This window comes from Penicillium coprophilum, assembly GCF_028826855.1.
Source record: "Penicillium coprophilum strain IBT 35676 chromosome Unknown utg000002l_segment0_segment1, whole genome shotgun sequence".
In the NCBI taxonomy this organism is placed as follows: Eukaryota; Fungi; Ascomycota; class Eurotiomycetes; order Eurotiales; family Aspergillaceae; genus Penicillium; species Penicillium coprophilum.
In genome coordinates this window covers 4,043,565-4,065,494 of record NW_026622722.1, presented here as the reverse complement: position 1 = coordinate 4,065,494, position 21,930 = coordinate 4,043,565, and the positions used below count along the sequence as shown (strand labels likewise).

Here is a 21,930-nt window from a genome sequence, read left to right as displayed (position 1 = left end):
TCCCGAGATACGCCTCCAGATATGGCGTGACACCCTACCGAGCTGGTTGTTGGCGGCCTGTTCATGTGCCAGAAGAAGATCACACAAGCCCTTTTCATCAACTCTGTATGGAGTTCGAGTATCATCCCGAGCTGCTTGATCATATCTGTGTCAAGGTGCCTCTCACCACCGTGAATCATGAAGCTCGCAGCGTTGCCATCAAATGGGCTCTAGAGCAGGGCATTGAGGTCCGTTTCCACGAGGGCAGACAGTGCTCTATCTTTTTGCGCCCTTTTGACCCAGTGCGCGACGTGATGTGGTTTAATCGGGACGTGCTCGAAGACTTTGCTGAAGAGTGCTCGGGTATGCATCCGCTAGCCGATCTTCGACAAAAGCTTTTTGTTCCCATTAAAATGGATCGGTTCGCTGTGTCTGAACATGTTTGTTGATGAACCGTCTATCTCTCTCTTTCTCGACGCATTCCACTGTTTTCCCGGCGATATAGTCATGTGCATTATCGCCGATAAGCAGCAAGACTTCAATGTCATCCATGGAGGCACCACAAAAGGACAGCTACGGTGTGAAATAAATGATAACCGACAGGCAAAAGCACTCGTTTGGGATACGACGGGTCTTTTCTTGAGCAGGATGGCTGCCCGATTCTCCACCCGTTCTACTACCTCCAGATCATGGCGACCAGTATGATAATAACTGAATACATCAGTTCCCCCACGAAAATTGCATCGCCAACTTTGAGATTCGGCCTGTCCTTGTCGACAGACTGTGATTGTCCACAAGTGTCCCAGATCAGACAGCCTACAAACCACGACGCACATCGGCTTTTGTCCAACCAACTTTTGTCCAACCAATTTTTTGTTTGAGCAAAGGGCAATTCTCTGGGGAACATTGAAGGAGTGACAAATGTCTTTGCTGGTGACTGGATTTTTCCTCAACACCAACCTGTCAGTGGATTCTCGTCAGCTGATGGAGCGTAGGAAGTTAATTTCAAGAATCAACTTCTGTCTGTCTTATTGATTCTAATCATTTGTAGAGACACTTTTGATACTAATTGCGGCGGTTTTTAAGTATGACCAGAATATTAGAAGTACTGGGCACACCTTCCAAGGTCCTCTGGGGCACGCATGTATAATTAGGTTTCGAAAGCTCACGTGCTCACCAGTTTGCTACATAGACATCAGACATTGCGATTGCAGATGGTAATGGTTGGTGATAAGGTAACCCAAACCACTAAGACAGGGTTATTACATCGATGCTGATGGACCGGATTAATGCCAGTCTCAACATGAGTCTAGTTCTACTTCCTACCTCGAATTGTGGAGAGCCTCCTTACTCCTTTTTGAATGAGCAACAAGATATATTTTTATATTTTTATAGCATCTCAACGAAAAGAGAATCAAAAAATCGTTCCATCATGGGTATCCTCAACGTCCATAAACATCATAAAACAAAACCAATACACCCAGAACAATGTAACGTGAATCTCAAAATATTATGCCTATATCCTAAATCTTCCACAAATCACAAATCAAGCAAGTTGTCGTTCGATGTTACGGGGCCCAGCCAGAAGCGAAGGCGGGATCGGAGGGACGGGGCCGGTATACACAGGCCCATGGGCTTCTCGGGAACCAGTAGGGGCTGGAGGCGGAGGTAGAGGACGTCCGTAACGTGGATGGTGGGCTTGAGGGTGAGGATAATGATGGGGATGAGGTGGTACAGGCGGCCCGGGGGAACCTCCAGCACCAAAAGCCAAACGGCCGAAGTCCTCTGGAAGTCGCTGTGCCTGATAGCGGTATTGAACAGCCTGTGGGGATGTAGGGTCGACGTAACCCATAGTTCGGTTCGGATCGCCGGGAAGGGAGACGATGGAGGCGCCGAGGGTGCGTGCGATGTCATCGAAGGTAACTTCCATAGGGGAAATGTAGGTGGTGTTGCTTTTTGCGGACCAGGCCAGGACATGGCCGCACACACGGCCCGTGGGACGGTCGAAGACCCATGCGCCAGAGTCACCAGGGGCTGTCGGATAAGGAGAGATTAGCTTCATGAAATGTTTACTCGATACGAGCTGATGTCTTAAGATCCAATGGTGCTGTATGTTTACCAGCTAAGAAGGACAACAAATGACGGGCGTACATGAGGAAAAAAGACAAAAAAGGGTATCTAATTAAGGATCGTATAGACATAAACATGGGTTCGCTGAAGTGCACCTCTTACCTCCAAAGTTCCCATTGACGCAAAAGCTGGTTGAGAATGAATGACGTCCATGAAGTTTGACCAATGTCATAGCCTTGGATATTTGTCCTGTTTGCAGTCCACTTGTGCGACCGCAGCAATGAACTTGCAAGCCACCTAGCTCCTCCATCCGGGCTACCTGGTTCAAAAATATGGGCTGTGGCGGGATAGGGCGCCCTGGACGAGCGATACTGGATCTGGTGGTGTCGAGAATGATATTCCGAGGGTCCATGCGAGCTTCATCGACTTTGATGAGTGCCCAGTCAATCTCATGTTTCAGACCCTTTCGAGTCCAGCGTCGTACTCCAGATGATGCGTGGACGTAACCGAGTGAGTGTGAGGCTAGGTGCTCGTCATCGCGATCTTCTGGAGATGGAAAAAAGTCTTCGTGTACGTCGTCAATGGCTGGTTGGGTGACAAGCAACCGAGGCTCTTCACCTGGTTCGATACCGGCAGTATCGCCGATGGACGCGGTATCGCCATCATCGTCGTCTGGGCCGACGGAATCATCATCTGATGATTCATCGTCCGAAAGCCAGAATTCATCATATCCAGACTCAAGGCCTTGTGATGGATCGTCTCCATCCTCCAGGTCGGAAATTTCGAAATCAAAGTTAATGTCAGGCGAGTCATCTGTTTGATAGTCGTACATAAATCCAGGATGTGGTATATTTGATGTATCGCGGGCCCAGTTCCCCGCAGACGACCTAGAAGGGTCATCTTGATTGGAGTCTCCGGGACTACTGCCTTGGCCTTCATCTTCGCTTGGAGCTTCCAACATATGATGGACAGTCAGACCATACGGCAAGCCATCGACAAAGACGGCACCGCCATATGAGACGGGCGGTAGGTGCTCTTCATTCTGAAAGGCACCGATAGATGCTCCGCACAGAGGTCGCTGTTGGTGACATGGATTGAGCTCTCGCTGGCGAAAGGGTGTATCATTGGAGACATTGGGCCGAGCCTTAGCCGGCCTCCGGCGCCTGTTCCGAGGAACCTTGGACCGTTCGATATCGCCACGGAGGACAATTAGATCCCAGTCATCCCGACCAAGAGCAAAATGCTTCTTGAGAGCCATTCGAACTTTCTTTACACTGGCGCAAGTAACACAGATCGTAGTCTTGGCACTCTCAGACGATTCACCAGTCATGATGAGGTTTACTCCACACGACTCAGAAGACTCCTTCAAGATCTTCTGAAGAAGACGACTCACTCGAGGCATTATTTGAAAATTCCACTCCTGCAGGTGCTCGTCCGGTATTTCCAAGTTCGGAAGTCTCTTGACAGTACGTTTCTTCTGTGGCTTTTCAAAGTGCCTGTCTTCATTCACAACACCCCATGGATCAACAGGGATGGTGGGAAGTTTCTTGTCATAATTAGACTTCTCGAGCTTCGATGATTTGTATGCCTTGACCTTTTCCTGGATGGTAACTGGCTCCGGGGTGGGAACAAGAGCAAGTGGAAGGCAGTCATCCAATTCTTCTGCTGAGGGTGCCGAGAAAATATCAATGCGGCAACATGACCACAGAATCTTGCAGATTGTGTACATGAAGTTCATTGAAAAAGAAAAAGTGCCATCAGGGTCTGACAAGTCAAGCACTGGGTAGTGGTAAATTTGTGGAACACGAAGACCAAGGTCAGTCATCGGTTGTGTTGATAAATGGAAGTTGGGGGCATCAAGGCACAACTGAACGGCTTGAAGATAAGCACCACCACATTTCGGGCCAAGTTTCTTGACATAGAGATCTTCCACTCGATGCTTGAACCATGAGCGGTCATACTTCATCTTCCAAAGCCGTCCGACTGGTGCCCACAGGCCTATCTCTAATAGAATCAGGCCCAGTGAGTAAAGGTCATAGGCCCATGCGCCATCATCGTCAACACATCTTTTGTCATCTGGGTGGCGATACATTGCCGAAGACAACGGTTCAGGGGTTGGTCCATCCTCAGAGAACCGTGCTGGGGAAGTGAGATAAGGACGGCGAAGATCAGGTCCAAGACCACTTTCATCATCATTTGCATCACTTCGACCAGGGAAGAAGATAACGTTGCTGCTATTGATGTTTCCATGAACAGCATTTTGACTTCTTAAGTGGAGGGCGGACATTAAGAGATCGTAAGCCAATCGAAAGCGAGTGTCAAGGTTGGGAACTCGATTCTCCCGGTACTCCTCTGCCGAGGGAAGAAGAGCAACCAATGGCTTAGGCTTCAATTCCTTTAACAAATCACTTGGATTTTGTAGGAATGGGAAGTAGTCGACCGGCATCTGATAAAGGAATGCATAGCGAGAATTCGAGTTATCAATGCAATAGCCCAAAAATCGCATCAATCCTAAGTGCGAGATTCTGGCGTTCTGTAGCAGCTGATCAAGAGACTGCTGGAGCTTTTCCAGTCGAGCACTCTTATTGTCCATCTTTGACTCCGCTAATATGGGCATGAACTCGACAAGCACGGAGACATGGGACTCCTTTGTAGAAGCAAGAAGATGCGATGCTGATGACTTCAGGCGTCCAATTGCACGCGAGTTGGAAGATGCCGCAACAGGTTCATATGGGGGAGGGCTATTGTCGTGGGCAGCTCCATATAGTTGTAGAGCTGAGCGATCAATGAGGAGATGGTTCAACGACAGGAAAGGATTAAGGGAGTCACGGTGCGCGGTCGTGGGCGAGTAAGTGAATGGATCAAACATTTGCTTCGGGCTTTGGACTTTCTCCTTGGATTCGGAGAATGAGCCGTGGGATGAATCGTAAGGCGAGGTGGGGTTAGGTCGTGGGCGGCGCGCGCTGTTCCTGCTAGATGACATGCTGGAAGCCATTGTCCGGCGGGAGCGCGAGAGATCATAAAGGGTATCAATACAGCCGGTGAGTTCATTCAAAATTGTGTTCGAGCGAGCTATATCTTCCTCTGTCCATTGCGTCTTAATAGGTCTGCTAGCAAGTGTGTCCTTCGATGGTATATCGACTTTCCGTTCCTTGGAAGGAAGCATGGGCGCATCCAAATGCTGAACTTGCTCGGCATCGTTGAGTAGTTCTTGGATCGACGACATGACACTCTCCACGACGTCGCTAAAGCCTGCAGCAGTCAACGATTCATCGATGTCGTTGGGCTGCGCAGCGCTTGCGTCGCTCCAATCTAGACCCCATGCCAGCAACCGATCCCTCTGTTTTTGGAAACTCCCGTGGAGAGCGACGAGCTCAGGGTCGTCGAGGGCCTTGGAGGCTGTCGTGACACTCTCGCAAGAGGTTTTCGTATCGGTATATAATTTCGTGAGGCGTCGCTGGAGGAAGCCGCCTCCTCCTCCATGCCGGAGGACTGACATCTTGGCGATTGTGGAGGGGATCGATAAGAACAGATATAGTATCGAGCATTAGAGACAAGGCACTGCAGTGGGGAGGTTCAAGAGCACATAGTGAGAGTCGCTGCAATGGAAAGAATCCATCAGGGACAGGAGAGAAGGAATCGATAGAGAGCAGAGCAGTTTCAATGGGTGCCTTGAGGCGATGAAGGCCGATAACCACAGAACGGCGCATTGAGGGAATCCTGTTGCCTAACCAATGAACGATGACAAGAGACACCAATAGTGGGGTGACGGGGCAGGCAGCAGGTAATGAATGTTTAGATTACGGTATTACCAATACCAATTACAGATATAAATTTATTGCCTTAGGCATTCGACGACAGGAAGGTAGTACTTCAATTCTATTCATTCGATTTAATTTGTACATACAACAGAGTTAAAAGGTAAGAGAGCCATCGGAGATTTCATGCCAACCAGGCCAAAGCTATCATCCGATTCGTCACCCCGTCATCACACGCGACACACCGACATCCCGTGCTCGTTTCTCACTGAAATTATGCAGTCTCTCTCCAATGAGATAGACTTCGTCGCGGATGTTGGTGCGCCAGACCGCCACTCGTCTCAGCAGTAGATGCGCTATCCATACAGCCAGTAAGGCTAACAGTGTGATGGGATAAGCATAACGGTAAACATTAGGGTACACTCCTACGTGGGAGTAGAAAATTGTCCAGCGCACAGCGAACCCAAACGACAGGGGCAAGGTCACTGCAGCTGCAGTGAAGAGAATAATTGGAATAACGAGGGCACGAGTGGCAAGGCCCGCATTTGGTTTCAGCCAACCATCTTGGAAGACACTCTTGACCACAGCGGCCACCCAGGAATGGGGATGCCAAGAAGTCAACTTGATGGCCAATTGGACATACAACACCCCGAGCGCCCAGTCCTGAACGACATGAAGAACATGCGACTCTCCATCGCCGAAGAGGGTGTGCGCTGGAATTAGAATGTATAGTTCAGTGAGTAGTGCGAAGAGTGACGGTAGAATGATAATAGCAACTTGAACAACGTAGAGAAGCCGAACAGCATCCAGTGCGAGCCCTAGACTAGTTTGCGCTGCTTGGCGAGGAGAGCGAAGGTATGTGCCTGAATGCTCTCGCACGAATTCAAGTGCGGTGCTGGAGTAGTACGCCAGGTAGGCCAGCGCACCGACCACACAGAGACCACTTGAAAAGGCGTAGACGTCGTTCACCGGAGCAGAAGTAGAGGAGTAGGAGCCGATGATCTTCCGACCAATGACTAAGGGAATAATGGTGATGCCTACCCCGGTGGTGGCGGCAAACAGCCAGATTAGAAGAATAAAGGCGGCGATCCGAGTCCGGAAGGAGGGAGGGATGTAGACTTTGGTGAACATGTTGCTGGATCGGCCATGTAGCCCATCTGCAGGATCAGGCTTCCCATCAACGCGTTCATTGTCCTCGGTGACTTCGAGGAAAACGTGGTTGCCTTTGGGAATGCGTACTTGATCAGAGGCAGGGGCGCGCACGTATCGACCGTCGCGCAAGAAGTAGACGTCACGATTTTCCCGTTCAGCTGCAGCCTGCTGATCGATTCCCACTATTGGATGTTCCCAATCCCCCTCAGTTCTAGATAGAATACCCCACCAGGTCTTCCGGACGTGGTAACCTTCCTCTTCAAGGTGTCTCTCAGGGAAGAAAAAGTTGCTGAGACGCAGGAAGTGCGCACACTTGTGGAACCACCAGTCATACAAATCGTGCAGTCCTTCTGAAGGTTTGAATGATTGAAGGACTACAGGCAACACGAAGTTGTAGAATAGGAGATCAACCGGGAACTCAAGCATCGGGGCACTGGCAGACCAGTGAATTGGGAGAACACCATCGAAGGCAAAGTGCAAACCCCAGACGACACCGCCCAGACAAACGATTACTAGCGCACCGTAGACAAGGGCACTAAACCCGATCTTACGGAGCTGGGTAGTGATGCTGCGTTCGAGAACATCACGTATTGGATGGAAGGTTGGATCATCGGGGTCACGAATAAAGTCTGAAGAGTCAGATAATTAGTAAAACAATCAAAGTCCGGCAAATGAACAAGAGCACTTACAAAGCACGCCACTTCTCAGAATCTTTCTGCACATTGAAACAAACAAGGCAAAGTGGAACATGTAACAAGTGCCAACAAACCAATGCACGAAAAGCGAAGTGAGCGGGGATGCAGCAGTAAAGGCGATACGAGAGGCCACAGTAGCGTCGGAGAAGAGAGGAAGTAGAGCAAGATCAAGAAGACTGCCACAATACAATGGAAAGACAATCATCTCAATCCCGATTATGAGGATGACCTTCATGACTCCTCCAGCTTGTATCAGCACCTCAGCAAGCAGACCCTCGATTCTTTGTCCCCGATTGGCACCAGAAAGCAGCCCTGTGATCCGTAGATAGAGAAGCCCCGTCATGAACGCCAGCAAATAGCCCATGAAAATAGCGATGACACGATCCTTGGAATCCCAGACCGCCAGGTCATAATCGACAGGCACTGTGGCCGAGGCTGCTTTTGCTGCACTTGCGTTCATTAACCGTGTCCCAGGCATTGAGAAAAGTGATGATTTGGCGAATGCGGCGAGTTGTTGTTGTGCTAGACCAATGAAATTCTTGACATGGGAGAGATCAAGGTCCAAAGACAGGGCACCGGGGACACCGAGAGTAACAAGACGAAGTGGGAAGTCATGCAGGATGAACTTCAAAGTGGTAAAGACCGAGTGAAACACAGCACCGAGGCGGGCCTGGTGTAATTTGAGCGCCTGGTGCGAGAGCACTGAGAACATGGGGATATCAGACTCATGAAAGACCAGAAATGCTTTGATCACTTTGTTCAAGCGGTGACTGCTTGCATCGATGAGGGAAAGCGATGCACTGGTGACCGAGTTGTCCCGGGGAATCCATTCACCAATCGGTAAAAGAGCACTGAATGGGCTCAGCACAATCTTGAAGACAAAGCTAAACCAGTACATGAGATATCCCACGACACCAATGAGAGTATCAAGAGCAATATCTGCGACGACCTCAACTGCAGTAATAGGGACACCAATGACGAGTTCGAGAGGGTTGGCCAACAATACAAGAGCAATTTTACCCCATAGGTACGGGAGCCAGATACCGATGGCTACTGTGAACGCAATTAAAAGGGCACAGAAGACGCCGTTCTGGAAAAGCCCGAAAATGGGACCATGCATGCCAATGAGGTCCATGATCCCTTCGAAATCATCTCCTTCGATTGCATCGATGTCGTTAGGGTCCAGCCCGGCATTTGCGGCGGCGGCAGCAGCAGCAGCAGCATCAGCGGCAGCATTTGGTTGAACTTGTTCCATCCGATTTGGCAAAGGCACGAATGGTTCTTCCAAGGCTGGATCCTGAACAATGCGTTCCTCATCTTGGTGAACTGGTTCGTCTCTATTGCGCTCTACTGGTGTGATATCTCCCCAAAACCATTCAAACACCCTTTCAGTGAGGCTCCGTGGAGGGCGATCATCCACTTGTACATTGCGGACAGGCATGTCATCGTCCCTAGTCGATGGACTATGATCCACGTTCTGCGTAGAAGGTCCGGCATCTGTATCAGGTATGTGATCATCAACATTTCCATGTTCAAAATTAACATCGACATTGTGTGCAAATCCTGGATCTTCGGGGTTGTGTGGACGAGTAGAAGGCCCTGCTGCTGCTGGGTCTCGGTTCATGGCGCTTCCGGTGATTGCATTCACAATCCAGTCCAGATCGTCACCATGAGCCTCTTCACGGAGGATTCGCAGCATTTCTTCATGGTCACCATGGGTTCGGGCCACTAGGTCTCGGAAAGCCAGAGCGCGAGCCGTAGGAGGATGGCCTCCTGTTTCGTACTCCGGATCATTCCCATTGTAGTGTCGTAGCTCCGCTTGAAACCCAGGAAGATCGTATTCCGAATCATTCGAAGATGGAGCTGGAGAGTGAGGGACAAAATGAGGAAGGGTGTCATTGTCCAACTCAAGGGCTTCAGCCCGTTCAGCGTTGAGATCATTTTCTGGTTGAGCCGGAATGGCTTCTGGTTGTGCAAGACCATCTTCGTTGATTCGATCATTCACCCGATTGTTGGCATTTGCAATCAATTGAAGAGCAGCCTCGCGCTCTCCTTCTGCGATGTTTACCATGGGTTGCTGTTGAACAACCCATTCTCGAATCAGAAAGAGTAGAATAAATGCAACGACTACAAGAAGGGTGATGAGTTGTCCCTCCAATGTGTCCATGATCATGTTATTGATTGTTGGATACGGTGTCAACGAGTTCAGGAACTTCACATCCGAAAGCCACGACGGATACCGAGGTTTGGTCGAGCTGGCCGTGACATTGTTATGCGCGTTTTCTTGTCCAACAGTTGAGGTAAATGCGGATATGAAGAGAGTAGGGATCATTTTCTTGATGAGGGTGAACATCAGTGGCTCGCCAGCTGTGAAATTGAGAACGGGCGACCGAACAGATGGTACAGCAGTAGCAGATGAGATAGCGGGATTAGAAATGGTCGAAGTAATCGAGTGAGCTACCGCAGCAGCGCTTCCATTTGAAAATAGTTGCCCTAGACCATCTTGGGCGGTTTGTGCGGCCTGGTTTCGAATGTTTTCATTGGCAGACCACCGGCCATCAGCAAGCCAAAAAAGTGCCCTCCAGATTGCCCGCATCGACCACGGTAGCCATCCCAACCAGACAAATGCAACGAGAACAAACCTCAGCCATGTCACCAGAGTTCGGAAGCACTGTATCAAGGCTTGCTTCGCAAACAAAGGTACGGGAAGGCTTTGGGGCATATTTGGGTCATATAGTTTGGTAAACCGGAATGGCGTTTTGCAGAGCTCGCAGTGTTTCTTCTGCGAGTGTGACAACCATTCAACCAAACATACTTGGTGAACGAATTTAATACTGCCGCTGCACTTGCACGGGTAAAACAGCGGTTCCTCTTCCGTTGCTTCGCCATGACATATCCGACAGGTATCCAAGTCATCAAATCCCTTTTCCCTTTCGTCATAAGCCGGGTCGTTCATTAGATCCGGGAACACAGTGTTCTCCGCATTGCTGCGAGATCGGTAGTCTGGAAGCTCCATAATTTCGTGAATTTCGCCGAGTTGACGGTGGTTGATCAGATGTTCACCATGTTCCTAGTCGAGCGGGAATGGTAAAAGATGTAAACATGCGGTAAAGCTCGTGTTGCTGGACGATCCGAGGTGAGCTGAATAGAAAGATTTAGTGAGAAAATCTACATTCCTTCAAGATAGGAGTAGCATACCTCACAAGCGTAACCTGTAGATCATTGGTGCTTGTAACAAAGCAATTCAGCCAAGATGTCCGGCCCCCGGCCATCCAACTCGCTGACTCAGCGGTGTGTGTTGGCAGTACATTAAATACAACATTACCGACTTGTTAAAGTAGTGGTAGTGGGGTATTGTTGTATCTGCATGACGAGTAGCCACCGATGACCTCACTGAGTTCTAAAAACAAATCCTTGATTATTGTGTCATTTGCGATCGAATCTCCTTGTCTCCTTAATGTAATAAGGTTGACCTCTTTTTCATCAGACCTAAAGCCGATGCGTTTGATTCCCTTTCTTCCTTAGGAACAGCAATCTTTTGAAATTGACCCAGCCTACTTAAAGTATCTGACCGCGGCCCGTGAAAGTTGCTAACGCCAAGACCAACGCGAGCATTTCGCCTACAGCATCCAATTTGCTTGGAATTTATTCAGTCTCGAGCTCCAATCTCGAAAAGTCACATATTCCACCAGGCTTTGAGCTTCTTTCCGATGCAGCCATAATATTGTGCTGAGCCGACTCGATCTAAGTGCGTGGTAGTGAAGCCCTCCGCAGATTACGGCGACATTCAATTTTACGAGAGAATTGCGTGACCTCGACCCGGTCAACTTCAGTTGCTATGGTGGTGGAAGAGAATGGCCAAGTGCCAGATGTCATGGCCAACACAAAGAGCCAAACAAATCTAGAAAAGCCACGGAAGAAGGGTGTCGTGCGATGGACAGTCGGACTTGTGGTGAGGTGAGTGATGGTGTCGCCATGGTTAGTTATAGTTAGAACCCCCTTCTAACATTTTCACCTCTTAGACTATGCATCTGGTACGCACTCGTTTCGCCATTACTTCGATGCCCATCAAACCTCGAGGACCTCACGGAGACATCGCCTCGAGTCTGCAAGCCTTACCTGATTGCCCGTTCGCATTTGGAACCTTATGTGACGCCATATTATGATATATATGCAGCGCCTTACGTTCATCAAGCCCAGCCGTACGTGGAAGTGTTTAATCAGCGAGTTTATACCCCGGCATCGAAAGTTGCCAAATCAGGATATGAAAGATATGGAGCGCCAGCATTGAAACAAGCCCAGGACTATGGGGTTGAGCAATGGCAGCATCAAGTCACACCAAGACTACAGACTGCCCAAAGCAAGGTGCGCCAGCTTTACCTGGCCGAGATCGATCCCTACGTCCAGCAAAACATTGCTGTGGTCTCACCATTCTATCAGAGGGTCAACAATTTTGTGCTCACTGTCTATCAAGGCCATCTGGTACCTTTCTACGCCCATTCGAGGCCTTTCATTGAGAAGGCCTACTCCGCAGGCAGGGGTTTCTTGACAGCCCATGTCGTGCCCCGAGCACAGTATGCCTGGTCATCCGCGGTCTACTATGCTAACAGCTCACTATGGCCTCACGTTACCGGTCTTTACTCTGAGCAAGTGGAGCCCCAACTGGTCAAGATCGGCCAGCGGTTGGCAAGCTACAGGGAGGGAAAGCGACTTCGCGCTGTCATAGAGGATGTGGATAGGTATTTATAGTCCCTTGGTTTCTCCAGTCCACGGCTTGCTAATCAGACATTAGCAGCTCAATTGTGCAGCCCGCCACCTCCTCGACCTCTAAGTTGCAGGAACAGATTCACACCACGACCACCGTGACTTCTTCCACGCCCCAGCCTCCTGCCCAACCCACACTGACTCCTACCGAGCAAGCACAGCAAGCTCGTGAAAAGATAGATTCGGACCTTGGGCGGTGGCAAGGAAAGTTTGCTCTCGCAGCCGATAAAGGTATTGAAGATCTCGAGGAACGTATTGGGGAGATAGTGTCCGCCCTAGTTGCAAGCAGCGCAAACAGCCACGGTCAGAGCCTTGCTACTGCGCTTCAGTCGGTTTCCGCTGAGCAGATTTCTTCAATCAAGCAACGTATAAATGAGCTTGCGGATTCAATGCCAGAGGAGGATTTCCCGGAGGTCGAGAAGTCTACAAGCGACTTGCTGGTCAGGGATATTCGAACTTCCGCTATCTTAGTGAGAGATCGCGCCCATGCACTCCGTGAGTGGTCTATCTCGTTCGAAGACGAGCTTGTTCGCCGAGTGACTGCTGCTGTCAATTCGACACTGGATGTTCTCGACAGCATTCGCGATCTAGGCCTACAAGAGATTGGCATGCGCTGGGCGTGGATGGACGGTGTCACATACAAGGATTGGGCAAAGTACCATGCCCTCAAAGCCCAACTCGAAGAATGGCGCAACGACATCCGAAATGTCGGCATGAACCACAAATCCGTATCCGACGCTAGAGCCGTGGCAAGTGACATCATGGACCAGGGCATGCATGAAGCCGAAGAAGCTGCCAGAGAACTTGTCCGGTTGAAGGATGTTGGGATCTGGAAGATCGCTGCTCGTGAAGTAAGCGATGATTTCGAAACTCGCAAGGAAGCCCCGCCGGCGAGACCCAAGCCCCAAGAGACTAAGGTGTCTGACGAAGAGGCCGCCAAAATGGATTCTAACCACCATGAGTCTTCCGAAAAGGTGACAGCACCAACCTCGGACGACGTTTACGAGGAAACACACTCCGCCGATGTGCCTTCACCAGCTGTCGATTCTGAGGCAGATTTTGATAGCGCTGACGAGTCTGTGATGAATGATGATATTGTGGTGGAAGAGGAACTTCCTGCAAGATCCGCCTTTGGTGTTGCGGCTGCCGATGCAAATTTGCATCAAGCACCTATCCTAGATGACGAGAGCCACGATGTCCTGGACAGTTTGGCGAGCAAGGCCAGCGATACTTATAGCGATGTGAGCAATGCTGTCAGTGAAGCTATCTACGGTGCATCGACGACCCCCGGGATCGGCGAGAAGGCAGCATCATTGGCCAGTGAACAATATTCTCTTGCCTGGTCAGCCGCCTCAACCGTTATCCATGGCACTCCTCTGAGTCCCGGAGAGCAGGTTTCCAGTGCTGCCTCTGAAAAATATAGCGAAGCTGTAGCCGCGTAAGTTGTATATCATATCCCACATGTTTAAATTGGATACAAAGTCGAACTCTCGCTAATGCGAATTTCTGCCTTAGTGCGTCGTCGGTCATCTACGGCACCCCAACACCGATAGTCCAATCTTTGATGGGCGGAGTCAGCTCGGCATTTGCTGATTCAACAGACCAGGCTAAAGTGCTCTATGAGATTGCGAAGTCTCAAGTTATCGGCCAAATGGCTGAATCTAGCGCTCCTGCACATGCTCAGCTCCTAGCCTCCATAGAGTCAGCCTATTCTGGGTCTTTAAAGTATGCCACAGATGAGCTGGAGTCGAAGCTCCGCGCGATTCGTCCTACTCCGACGCCATCCAACGATGGACCTCTGGCCCAAATCTCATCCATCGCTTCTTCCCGGCTAAGCCAGGGACTGAGCTTAGCGTCCGAACAACTAGCCCAGGTGCAGTCACCAGCGCCAACAGCTACTCCTCCTGAGGGAGGCCTCCACCCATTCGTCCTTGATGCGCAGCGTCGCTACTACGAGGCAGTTGGGTTGGCCCATGACCATTACTCTGCTTTTGTCTCTACGGCATCTAGAGCGATCTATAGTTCTCCAACTCCCACGCCAGTCGGACCTTTCAAGGGAATTGTTGAGGAAGCCGGGTCTCAATATGAGCACGCTTCGTCGTTGGCTTCTGCCAGCCTTGCCGCTGTCGTCGCATCGGCAAGCTCAGTCATCTCTCCTGCGGATGGTGGCAAAGCACAAAGCATTATTGATGATGCTTCGTCCAGATACAATGCTGCCCTCTCTGCGGCTTCTTCCTCTCTCTCGATGGCTTCCATTTCGGCCAGCTCGGCCATCTATGGAACTTCCGCCGGCCCTGTGGCGTCCTTTTCGAGTCAAGTCTCTGAAAATTGGGAAAATATCATCTCTTACGCCAGCGAGCAGATATACGGTGCACCAACGCCATATTTGCAACAAGTGGTGAACAACGGACGTCCGCAATTTGAAGCAGTCCAGCAGCTCGTCGCTGAACTAATTGTGGGTAAGGAGCCTTCATTTACCGAGAGTGTGCTGAGCAAGCTCAACGCCGCATATGAGACGCCATACCCAACTGCAGCTGTCTCCTCTGCCTCTAGCTACATTAACCAAGCTTACGGATCTGCGTCCTCCGCTGCTGCTTCTATCGTTTCTGAAGCCCCCAGCGTAGAGGACATCATTCAACGCGCGGAAGACCAACTCCATGCTGCTGTCGAAGCCGCTAGCGCTGGTATCTACGAAAGTCCCAAGGGTTTCTACGAAAAGGCCACCGAAGCTGCAGCCGATGTCTATTCGACGGCTTCCGCTCAAATCAGTAGCGCTGTTCACGGCAAGGAATCTGGTTACATCGATGGCGCCAAAGATGCCATTGAAAATATCCAATCCAAAGCCAGCACAGCTGTCTACGGCGAGGAACCCAACGCAATGGAGAGTGCAGGTACCCGTCTTATTGGCGCCCTTGAAAGCGCCAATTCTCAGCTTGCTGGTCTAGCCGCCAAATATGGCAGCGTTGCGTCCGAAGCAGTCGAGACTGCCGCATCCTACGTTGAAGATACAACAAGCAGCATTAAGAATGCTGCAGCTTCAGCCAAAGATGAACTCTGATCAATTTTAATCTAGCGTATATGATCTTTTCTTCCCTTTTCCTCTTGACTCGGACTCAATCATTTTGTTCTAAGCGAAAACCATGCCTTGGGAACATCATGCGCGGTACACGACGCAATCCTCCCCACATAGTTTACCACGACGGCCATATGCTCATGATCTGCAACATCCACTATTTTGCTTTCCTTTTTCGGCTTCTATCTTCTCATTTTGCGTTCCACCCTAGTCACTTCCTGGTTGAAATACGAGGCTTGTTTGAAGTGATATATATATGCTTGGTACATAATGAATGGATTTTTCGAGTATTGTATGTATCTTGTGAGTTGCGCTGCTGGATATGATATTTGTAGCTATCACCCGCGGTGTGCATCGCACCAAAACTCGCCTCAAAGGTGGTAGAACTACCTGCTCCAGTTGATAAATATATCGAGATATAGAACAAAAGGGTCCTTTAGATGGCAACTAATAGAAATGGAAATGACTTTGGACCTCCCATTTTATACCAGCTGAGCTTGTACATATCCTCCACACTCCAACAAGATCACCTATACTTCATAGTGGAGCCTCTCTTTTCTTTCTTCAACTGCGTCTTGCTCTTTGGGGCATCGCCTTCTTGACCAGCGCCGCCACCACCCATCCCAGCAAATCCCTTCTTCACACCCATTATCGTGGTGTAGGCAGCATACACAGAGTACAATGGGATCACAGCCCACAACCACCAAGCCCGGTCGTTGAAGAGGCAAGCAGCAACAATGCATCCCTGGGTCCAGTAAAGAACATCCCACATATACTCCGTTAGGCCGGTTGCATTGAGGTCCTCACCGGCGGAGCGCAAAGAACCATCCTCATTATAGCGGGGCCGGCCCATCCGGTCCAAGTAGTATTCAATGGCAAGGGTTGGGAAAGCCAGGAAAAAGTATGGCTTTAGTGAGCGCGGCCGCTGAAAGACAAAGTGCAGTAGGAGGAAGAGCAGGTGCAATGCGGCAGAGACGAGGTGAGTACGGCTGAGCACGGCACCATTGCGGGTCGCCAGGGATTTGGCAGCTTTCTGTGATACAGTCAGAGAACTTTTCATACAATGATTGAATCTCGGGCCAAGTTCAGTATCCGCATCAAAGTGTCCTTAGTACATACCTGAGCCATGATTTGAATGCGATCACCAAGTGATCTGCAATCTTATGCCAACGATGAAACTTTGCGAATTCAAAACACCCTAGACAAATTGGCCACACCTTTGCCCTTACAAATGACAAGCAAGTGATCGGACTTCGAAGCTGAACGGAGGCAGAAGAGGGAGAGGGGGGGCATGCATATGACAGCTATAGCACATCCGGGTGATTGTTGCCCTCCACTACACTCACCGCCTGACAAAAACGGCAGAAATGACAAAGGCCGCTTCAGACCAAAATAACAGAAAGAACGACCAAAAGTTCATCTCATCTTGAGCACATCTTGCAGTTCTCCGCTTCTTCGGAAATGTCCCTGGTACTCTGAGATATTGATGCTACGTCTGCAAATGACGTAACCAGAAGAATCCATATTCGCTTCTTTCTATCCTTCGTCCGCTTATGATTTCCGGCTTGGGTTTACATTCCTCATTGTTCCACACCTGCGTACCGAGAGCAGTCGATAGCTCCTGCATTCAAGCAAATTTGACAAAGACATCGGACTTGCTGCTGTCCATGTCTTGCGGCTGTTGATGGACCATTCGATCGCGCTGCAACAACCTACTCGATCGCGTCGTTGTTTCCTCCCCGCGTCTTGGAGGATATCCCAAAGGCGCCAGACATTGATGTTACAGTAACGCCGAAGCGACACTCCCAATCGCATTATTATCACGACTTTCAATAATCACTATACAATCCCCACCTCACCTTGAGCTGTCGCATAACGTGCTGCAGACCCCTCACCATGGCCTTGTCCACCGGGCATGTTGCCAGCCAGCTAAGGCACCTCATCTATTACCAACTCGACAATAACCTAATCCGCAATGCGCTCTTTCTCGCTGCGCGCCTCCTCGCTTATGAACCAAGATCCTTTGAAGCCCAATATTTGCTCGCCCTTTGCCATCTACATAACGGAGAAGTGAAGGCTGCGTTCGAATGCAGCCAGGCTTCGGGCTCGCGTGGTCTACATGCCGGTTGTGCCTATGTCTTTGCTCAGGCTTGCTTGGACTTGGGGAAATACTTGGATGGTGTTACCGCTCTGGAGCGCAGTAAACCCCTCTGGGTCTCCAAGAACCATTGGAGTAAGCGCCGGGAAACATTTCCAACTTCAAGCTCCAGTGCTAACAATATTACAGACAAGCATAGTGAAAATAAGCGACAGCACCTGCCTGATGCTGCGGCTGTTTATTCTCTGCAGGGGAAACTTTGGCACGCACATAAAGATTTGACTAAAGCAGTTGACTGCTACGTGGAAGCACTAAAATTGAACCCTTTCATGTGGGATGCCTTCATGGGGCTTTGCGAAACAGGTATGCTCTGTTTTTTACTCTTAGGGTGGACTTTTCTAACACAATGTCAGGTGTCAATATTCGAGTTCCGAATATCTTTCAGCTCAGTCCAGAACTTCTTGCAATAATATCTTCATCGCCGGAGGAAATATCCACAGCGCCAGACAACGTGACTTGCGAAGAAGGGAATTTCCCCATGCAACCTCCTGCTAACCCTGAATCCGACCCTTTTATGGTCTCTGCCTCCCGTGGCGAGACCGATGCCACATTTGGGAGCTCCGCTCTTTGGGAAAAGTTGAACGGGAGCTCTGTCAATTTTGCTGCTGTGGCACAGCCGACCTTTCACGACGGAATGGAGACCCCAGGTGCACAGAGCAGTGGCTCTGACGATTTCCGTATTGCGAATGGCGTCACTGACCCAGAAGCTGGATGGGAAGCACCCCTGGCACCTGCTCGAAAGACACGAACAATCCAAACTATGAGCCTTGACCATACCGGGCAACCTCCACCGCGAATGCGTCCAACGGGCATTAGACCTCGAAACAAAACAAGAACCGAATCAGAGACTCAGCCGACTGCTCCGGTAGAAAGAGACCCCTCTCTTGTATCGAGATTCGGCGATCGCAAGCGCACAGTCTCTGGGCAAGTCGCCCATCCCCTTCCGTCATCGCAACCGACTGAACCAGGCGCTCCCCAGCGCCGAAGCGTCCGCCTTTTCAACCAGATCAAACCCACAACTAGCAAACTTTCAAACAGCACGCTTACTGGCAGAGATGGCCGCGAAATGAAGAAGTTGAGAGGAGGGCCCCCGAAAGGACGGGTAGGTGTACCTACTGTCGGTCGTGTCGTGAGTGGCAATCGAAAACCCATGGAGACACCCGACAACGATGGTAAAGATAATCGGCCTGGCTTGTCGCAATCTCAACCTGCCGTCCCTCCATTACCCAAAAATGGCGAAAAAACTAAAGAGCTCGAAGCCTTGGATTGGCTTTTGGGACTTTTCAATAAACTTGCATCTGGATATTTCGCATTGAGCCGCTACAGGTGTGCGGACGCCATTAGCTCTTTCAATTCTCTCTCCCAAGGGCAGCGTGAAACCCCTTGGGTTTTGTCTCAACTTGGACGGACCTATTTCGAGCAAGCGAGCTACACAGAAGCTGCCAAGTATTTCTCCAGGGTTCAGAAATTAGCGCCCTCTCGCACCGAGGATATGGAGATCTACTCGACTGTCTTATGGCACCTGAAAAGCGATGTAGAACTGGCTTACTTGGCACATCAACTACTTGAAGCCGATCGCCTGTCCCCTCAGGCGTGGTGTGCTATTGGCAACTCTTTTTCTCATCAACGGGATCACGATCAAGCGCTCAAGTGCTTCAAGCGTGCGACCATGATTGATCCTGAATTTGCCTATGCTTTCACGCTACAAGGACATGAATATGTCGCCAACGAAGAATATGACAAGGCGTTGGAGGCCTATCGCCACGGCATCAATGCAGACAATCGACATTACAATGCTTGGTACGGACTTGGGACGGTGTATGACAAAATGGGCAAGCTTGACTTCGCTGAGCAGCATTTCCGCAATGCGGCCAGCATCAACCCGACGAATGCGGTGCTCATTTGCTGCATTGGCCTGGTATTAGAGAAAATGAACAATCCTCAAGATGCCTTGGTTCACTACGGCCGAGCTTCCTTGCTGGCCCCCAACTCGGTATTGGCTAAGTTCCGCAAAGCGCGCGTACTGATGAAGCTGCGCGAATACAAGTTTGCATTGGGAGAATTGAAGGTATTGAAGGACATGGCGCCGGATGAAGCAAACGTGCACTACCTTCTTGGAAAGCTGTACAAAATGCTCCACGACAAGGCCAATGCTATCAAGCATTTCACGGCGGCCTTGAACTTGGACCCAAAGGTACGTCTTGTTTTTTTTTTTTTTTTCGTAATTGTTCTTCCCTTTCTAAGTTCTTTCTGACTATGGTCTCGCACAGGCTGCACAATACATCAAGGATGCAATGGAGTCGTTGGACGACGACGATATGGAGGATGAGGACATAGCGTAGGCCTGTGATGTCCCAGGTCTTTTTGTTGGGTTCCCACGGGGCCCTCTCTTATGAACTCGGCGCTTGAGGGCCTCTTTGCACAGCATCACTGTGGAGTTTTCTTTTCCAGGTTTAGACATCTGGCATATGATGGTGTTCTGTACATTAGTTGAACGATTTTTCCCCTGGGCATGCATCATGAGGGTGGTGCATGCATAATTCTATCATTTTTCAAGGAAACTGATTTTCATTATTGGCTGAATCCTTAGAATAAATAGACTTGATTCTACAATACACATGGCCTCGCAAGTGCCCGGGTGACATCGTCATATGCACTTGCCAGGCGGTAAGTCGGCACAAGGGCAGAAAAACGATTCAACGTTTCTACTCCGATTTGCCCTTCCCCACAAGCCATGAATGGCTCAGTCTTGGATTTGATCAGATATTCCTCTTTTCTTTGATTCCTCCGTCGTGTTAAAGTCGTGGGCTGGGTGTTTCCCTCATAACAAAGAAACAAGTACGTTTTCTCTCGGGGAGTATAATTTCTGTCCTCTGACCGCATTTACCCAGCTCTTCTTAACTCGCCCAACAAACGTCACCATGTCCTTCGGCTCTTATATTACTTCGGGTGTTAGCGCTTTCGTTGTGTTAACAGCCTCCCTCTTTGCGCTCGGTCAAAAAGTGCCTCGCGCCGCATTTTTCGCCCGGTGCCTCGCCTCCTATGGCTGTCTCCTCGTTTCTGCCGCGTATGGTGTGGTTGTCTCGATCTGTCTGCGGCTAGTTGGATACGGCCGTGTTTCACAGTGGGCAACAGGTCGCAGCTTCAAGTGGGTGATGTGGCTTACAACCGGCGTCACGTTCGAGGTTGTCGAAGGCGAAGAATACCTCTCCACCCGTCCGGCCGTCTTCATTGGTAACCACCAGACTGAGCTCGACGTCTTGATGCTTGGCTGCATCTTCCCGCCATACTGTAGTGTGACTGCCAAGAAGTCACTGCGGAATGTTCCTTTCCTGGGCTGGTTCATGTCTTTGTCCCGGACTGTATTCATTGACCGCGCCAACCGGGAGACAGCCCTCAAGGCCTTTGATGGTGCCGCCGCCGAGATGCGTGATCACCGTCAGAGCGTGTTTATTTTCGCTGAGGGAACCCGGAGTTACTCTGACGAGCCTACCCTACTACCCTTCAAGAAGGGTGCTTTCCACCTCGCTGTCAAGGCCGGTGTGCCGATCGTGCCGATCGTGACGGAGAACTATTCACACGTTATGTCGCCTCGTGCCTGGCGATTCAACGCTGGAACGATCAAAATCAAAGGTAGGTCATAGTAGAGGATGTCAAGACAGTCGAGTATGGCTAACAATTATGAAACAGTCTTGCCTCCCATCCTGACTCAGGATTTGACATCGGACGATGTGGATAGCTTGACCCAGTCGACGCGGGATTCGATGCTGAAAACTCTTGCAGCAATGTCCCATGCACAAAAGGAGAAGGTCGATGTTGCTCGCACCAACGGCGTCTCCAGCGCTGTCGAAATCTAAGTGTCAAAACAAAACTGTGATTCGTCACAAAGCTCCGCGCTCGGCACTTCCCATGCTGCTCTTTTGATTCGAGTGCAATGCCAGGCATTCAAACTGATCTGCATGACAGCGAAAAGCAAACCCGAACACCACAATTAACCAAGAAGCAATGTGCGCTTGAAACTCGCTGCAGTATATTCCTGCCCATTTCTCCGATACCCAAGAAATATAATTCCCGGGCCTTAGACGTCGAATATATCCGTCGAATATATCCGGCGCTATCCTTCACTCCTCAGGAGATCAACAAAAGTCTGATCGTTGGCATTGCCTCTAGACTTTTCACTTTTGAACCGCCTCTTCCCCCTTTGCAATTCAAAATGTATATATTATTAGCGCAAACGCATGACATGACCCGGCTACTGTTGGATACTTGCTTTTTTTCACT

General features: G+C 50.0%; 6 protein-coding genes across 6 annotated transcripts; 3 read left to right on the top strand and 3 right to left on the bottom strand.

The window, feature by feature from the left end:
* Nucleotides 1-107: 107 nt before the first annotated feature.
* On the top strand, nucleotides 108-428 carry N7500_003579 (uncharacterized protein; the record flags this gene model as incomplete). The annotated part of the gene is made up of 1 exon (XM_056674725.1): nucleotides 108-428. The coding sequence occupies one exon, from the start codon at nucleotides 108-110 to the stop codon at nucleotides 426-428; it is 321 nt and encodes a 106-aa protein (XP_056535250.1).
* A 1,097-nt stretch (nucleotides 429-1,525) lies between these two features.
* On the bottom strand, nucleotides 1,526-5,548 carry N7500_003578 (uncharacterized protein; the record flags this gene model as incomplete). The annotated part of the gene is made up of 2 exons (XM_056674724.1): nucleotides 1,526-2,013; nucleotides 2,212-5,548. 2 exons carry the CDS (start codon nucleotides 5,546-5,548, stop codon nucleotides 1,526-1,528), a joined length of 3,825 nt encoding a protein of 1,274 aa, XP_056535249.1.
* A 478-nt stretch (nucleotides 5,549-6,026) lies between these two features.
* Nucleotides 6,027-10,670, bottom strand: N7500_003577 (E3 ubiquitin-protein ligase SSM4; the record flags this gene model as incomplete). Its single annotated transcript, XM_056674723.1, has 2 exons — nucleotides 6,027-7,588; nucleotides 7,649-10,670. The coding sequence occupies 2 exons, from the start codon at nucleotides 10,668-10,670 to the stop codon at nucleotides 6,027-6,029; spliced, it is 4,584 nt and encodes a 1,527-aa protein (XP_056535248.1).
* Nucleotides 10,671-11,492: 822 nt separating this feature from the next.
* Nucleotides 11,493-15,476, top strand: N7500_003576 (uncharacterized protein; the record flags this gene model as incomplete). The annotated part of the gene is made up of 4 exons (XM_056674722.1): nucleotides 11,493-11,611; nucleotides 11,677-12,393; nucleotides 12,447-13,856; nucleotides 13,934-15,476. 4 exons carry the CDS (start codon nucleotides 11,493-11,495, stop codon nucleotides 15,474-15,476), a joined length of 3,789 nt encoding a protein of 1,262 aa, XP_056535247.1.
* A 541-nt stretch (nucleotides 15,477-16,017) lies between these two features.
* Nucleotides 16,018-16,619, bottom strand: N7500_003575 (SND2/TMEM208 family protein; the record flags this gene model as incomplete). Its single annotated transcript, XM_056674721.1, has 2 exons — nucleotides 16,018-16,524; nucleotides 16,611-16,619. The coding sequence occupies 2 exons, from the start codon at nucleotides 16,617-16,619 to the stop codon at nucleotides 16,018-16,020; spliced, it is 516 nt and encodes a 171-aa protein (XP_056535246.1).
* A 768-nt stretch (nucleotides 16,620-17,387) lies between these two features.
* On the top strand, nucleotides 17,388-21,506 carry N7500_003574 (anaphase promoting complex subunit bimA; the record flags this gene model as incomplete). Its single annotated transcript, XM_056674720.1, has 6 exons — nucleotides 17,388-17,724; nucleotides 17,779-17,952; nucleotides 18,003-19,843; nucleotides 19,920-19,987; nucleotides 20,489-21,282; nucleotides 21,340-21,506. 6 exons carry the CDS (start codon nucleotides 17,388-17,390, stop codon nucleotides 21,504-21,506), a joined length of 3,381 nt encoding a protein of 1,126 aa, XP_056535245.1.
* Between the last annotated feature and the right edge of the window lie 424 nt (nucleotides 21,507-21,930).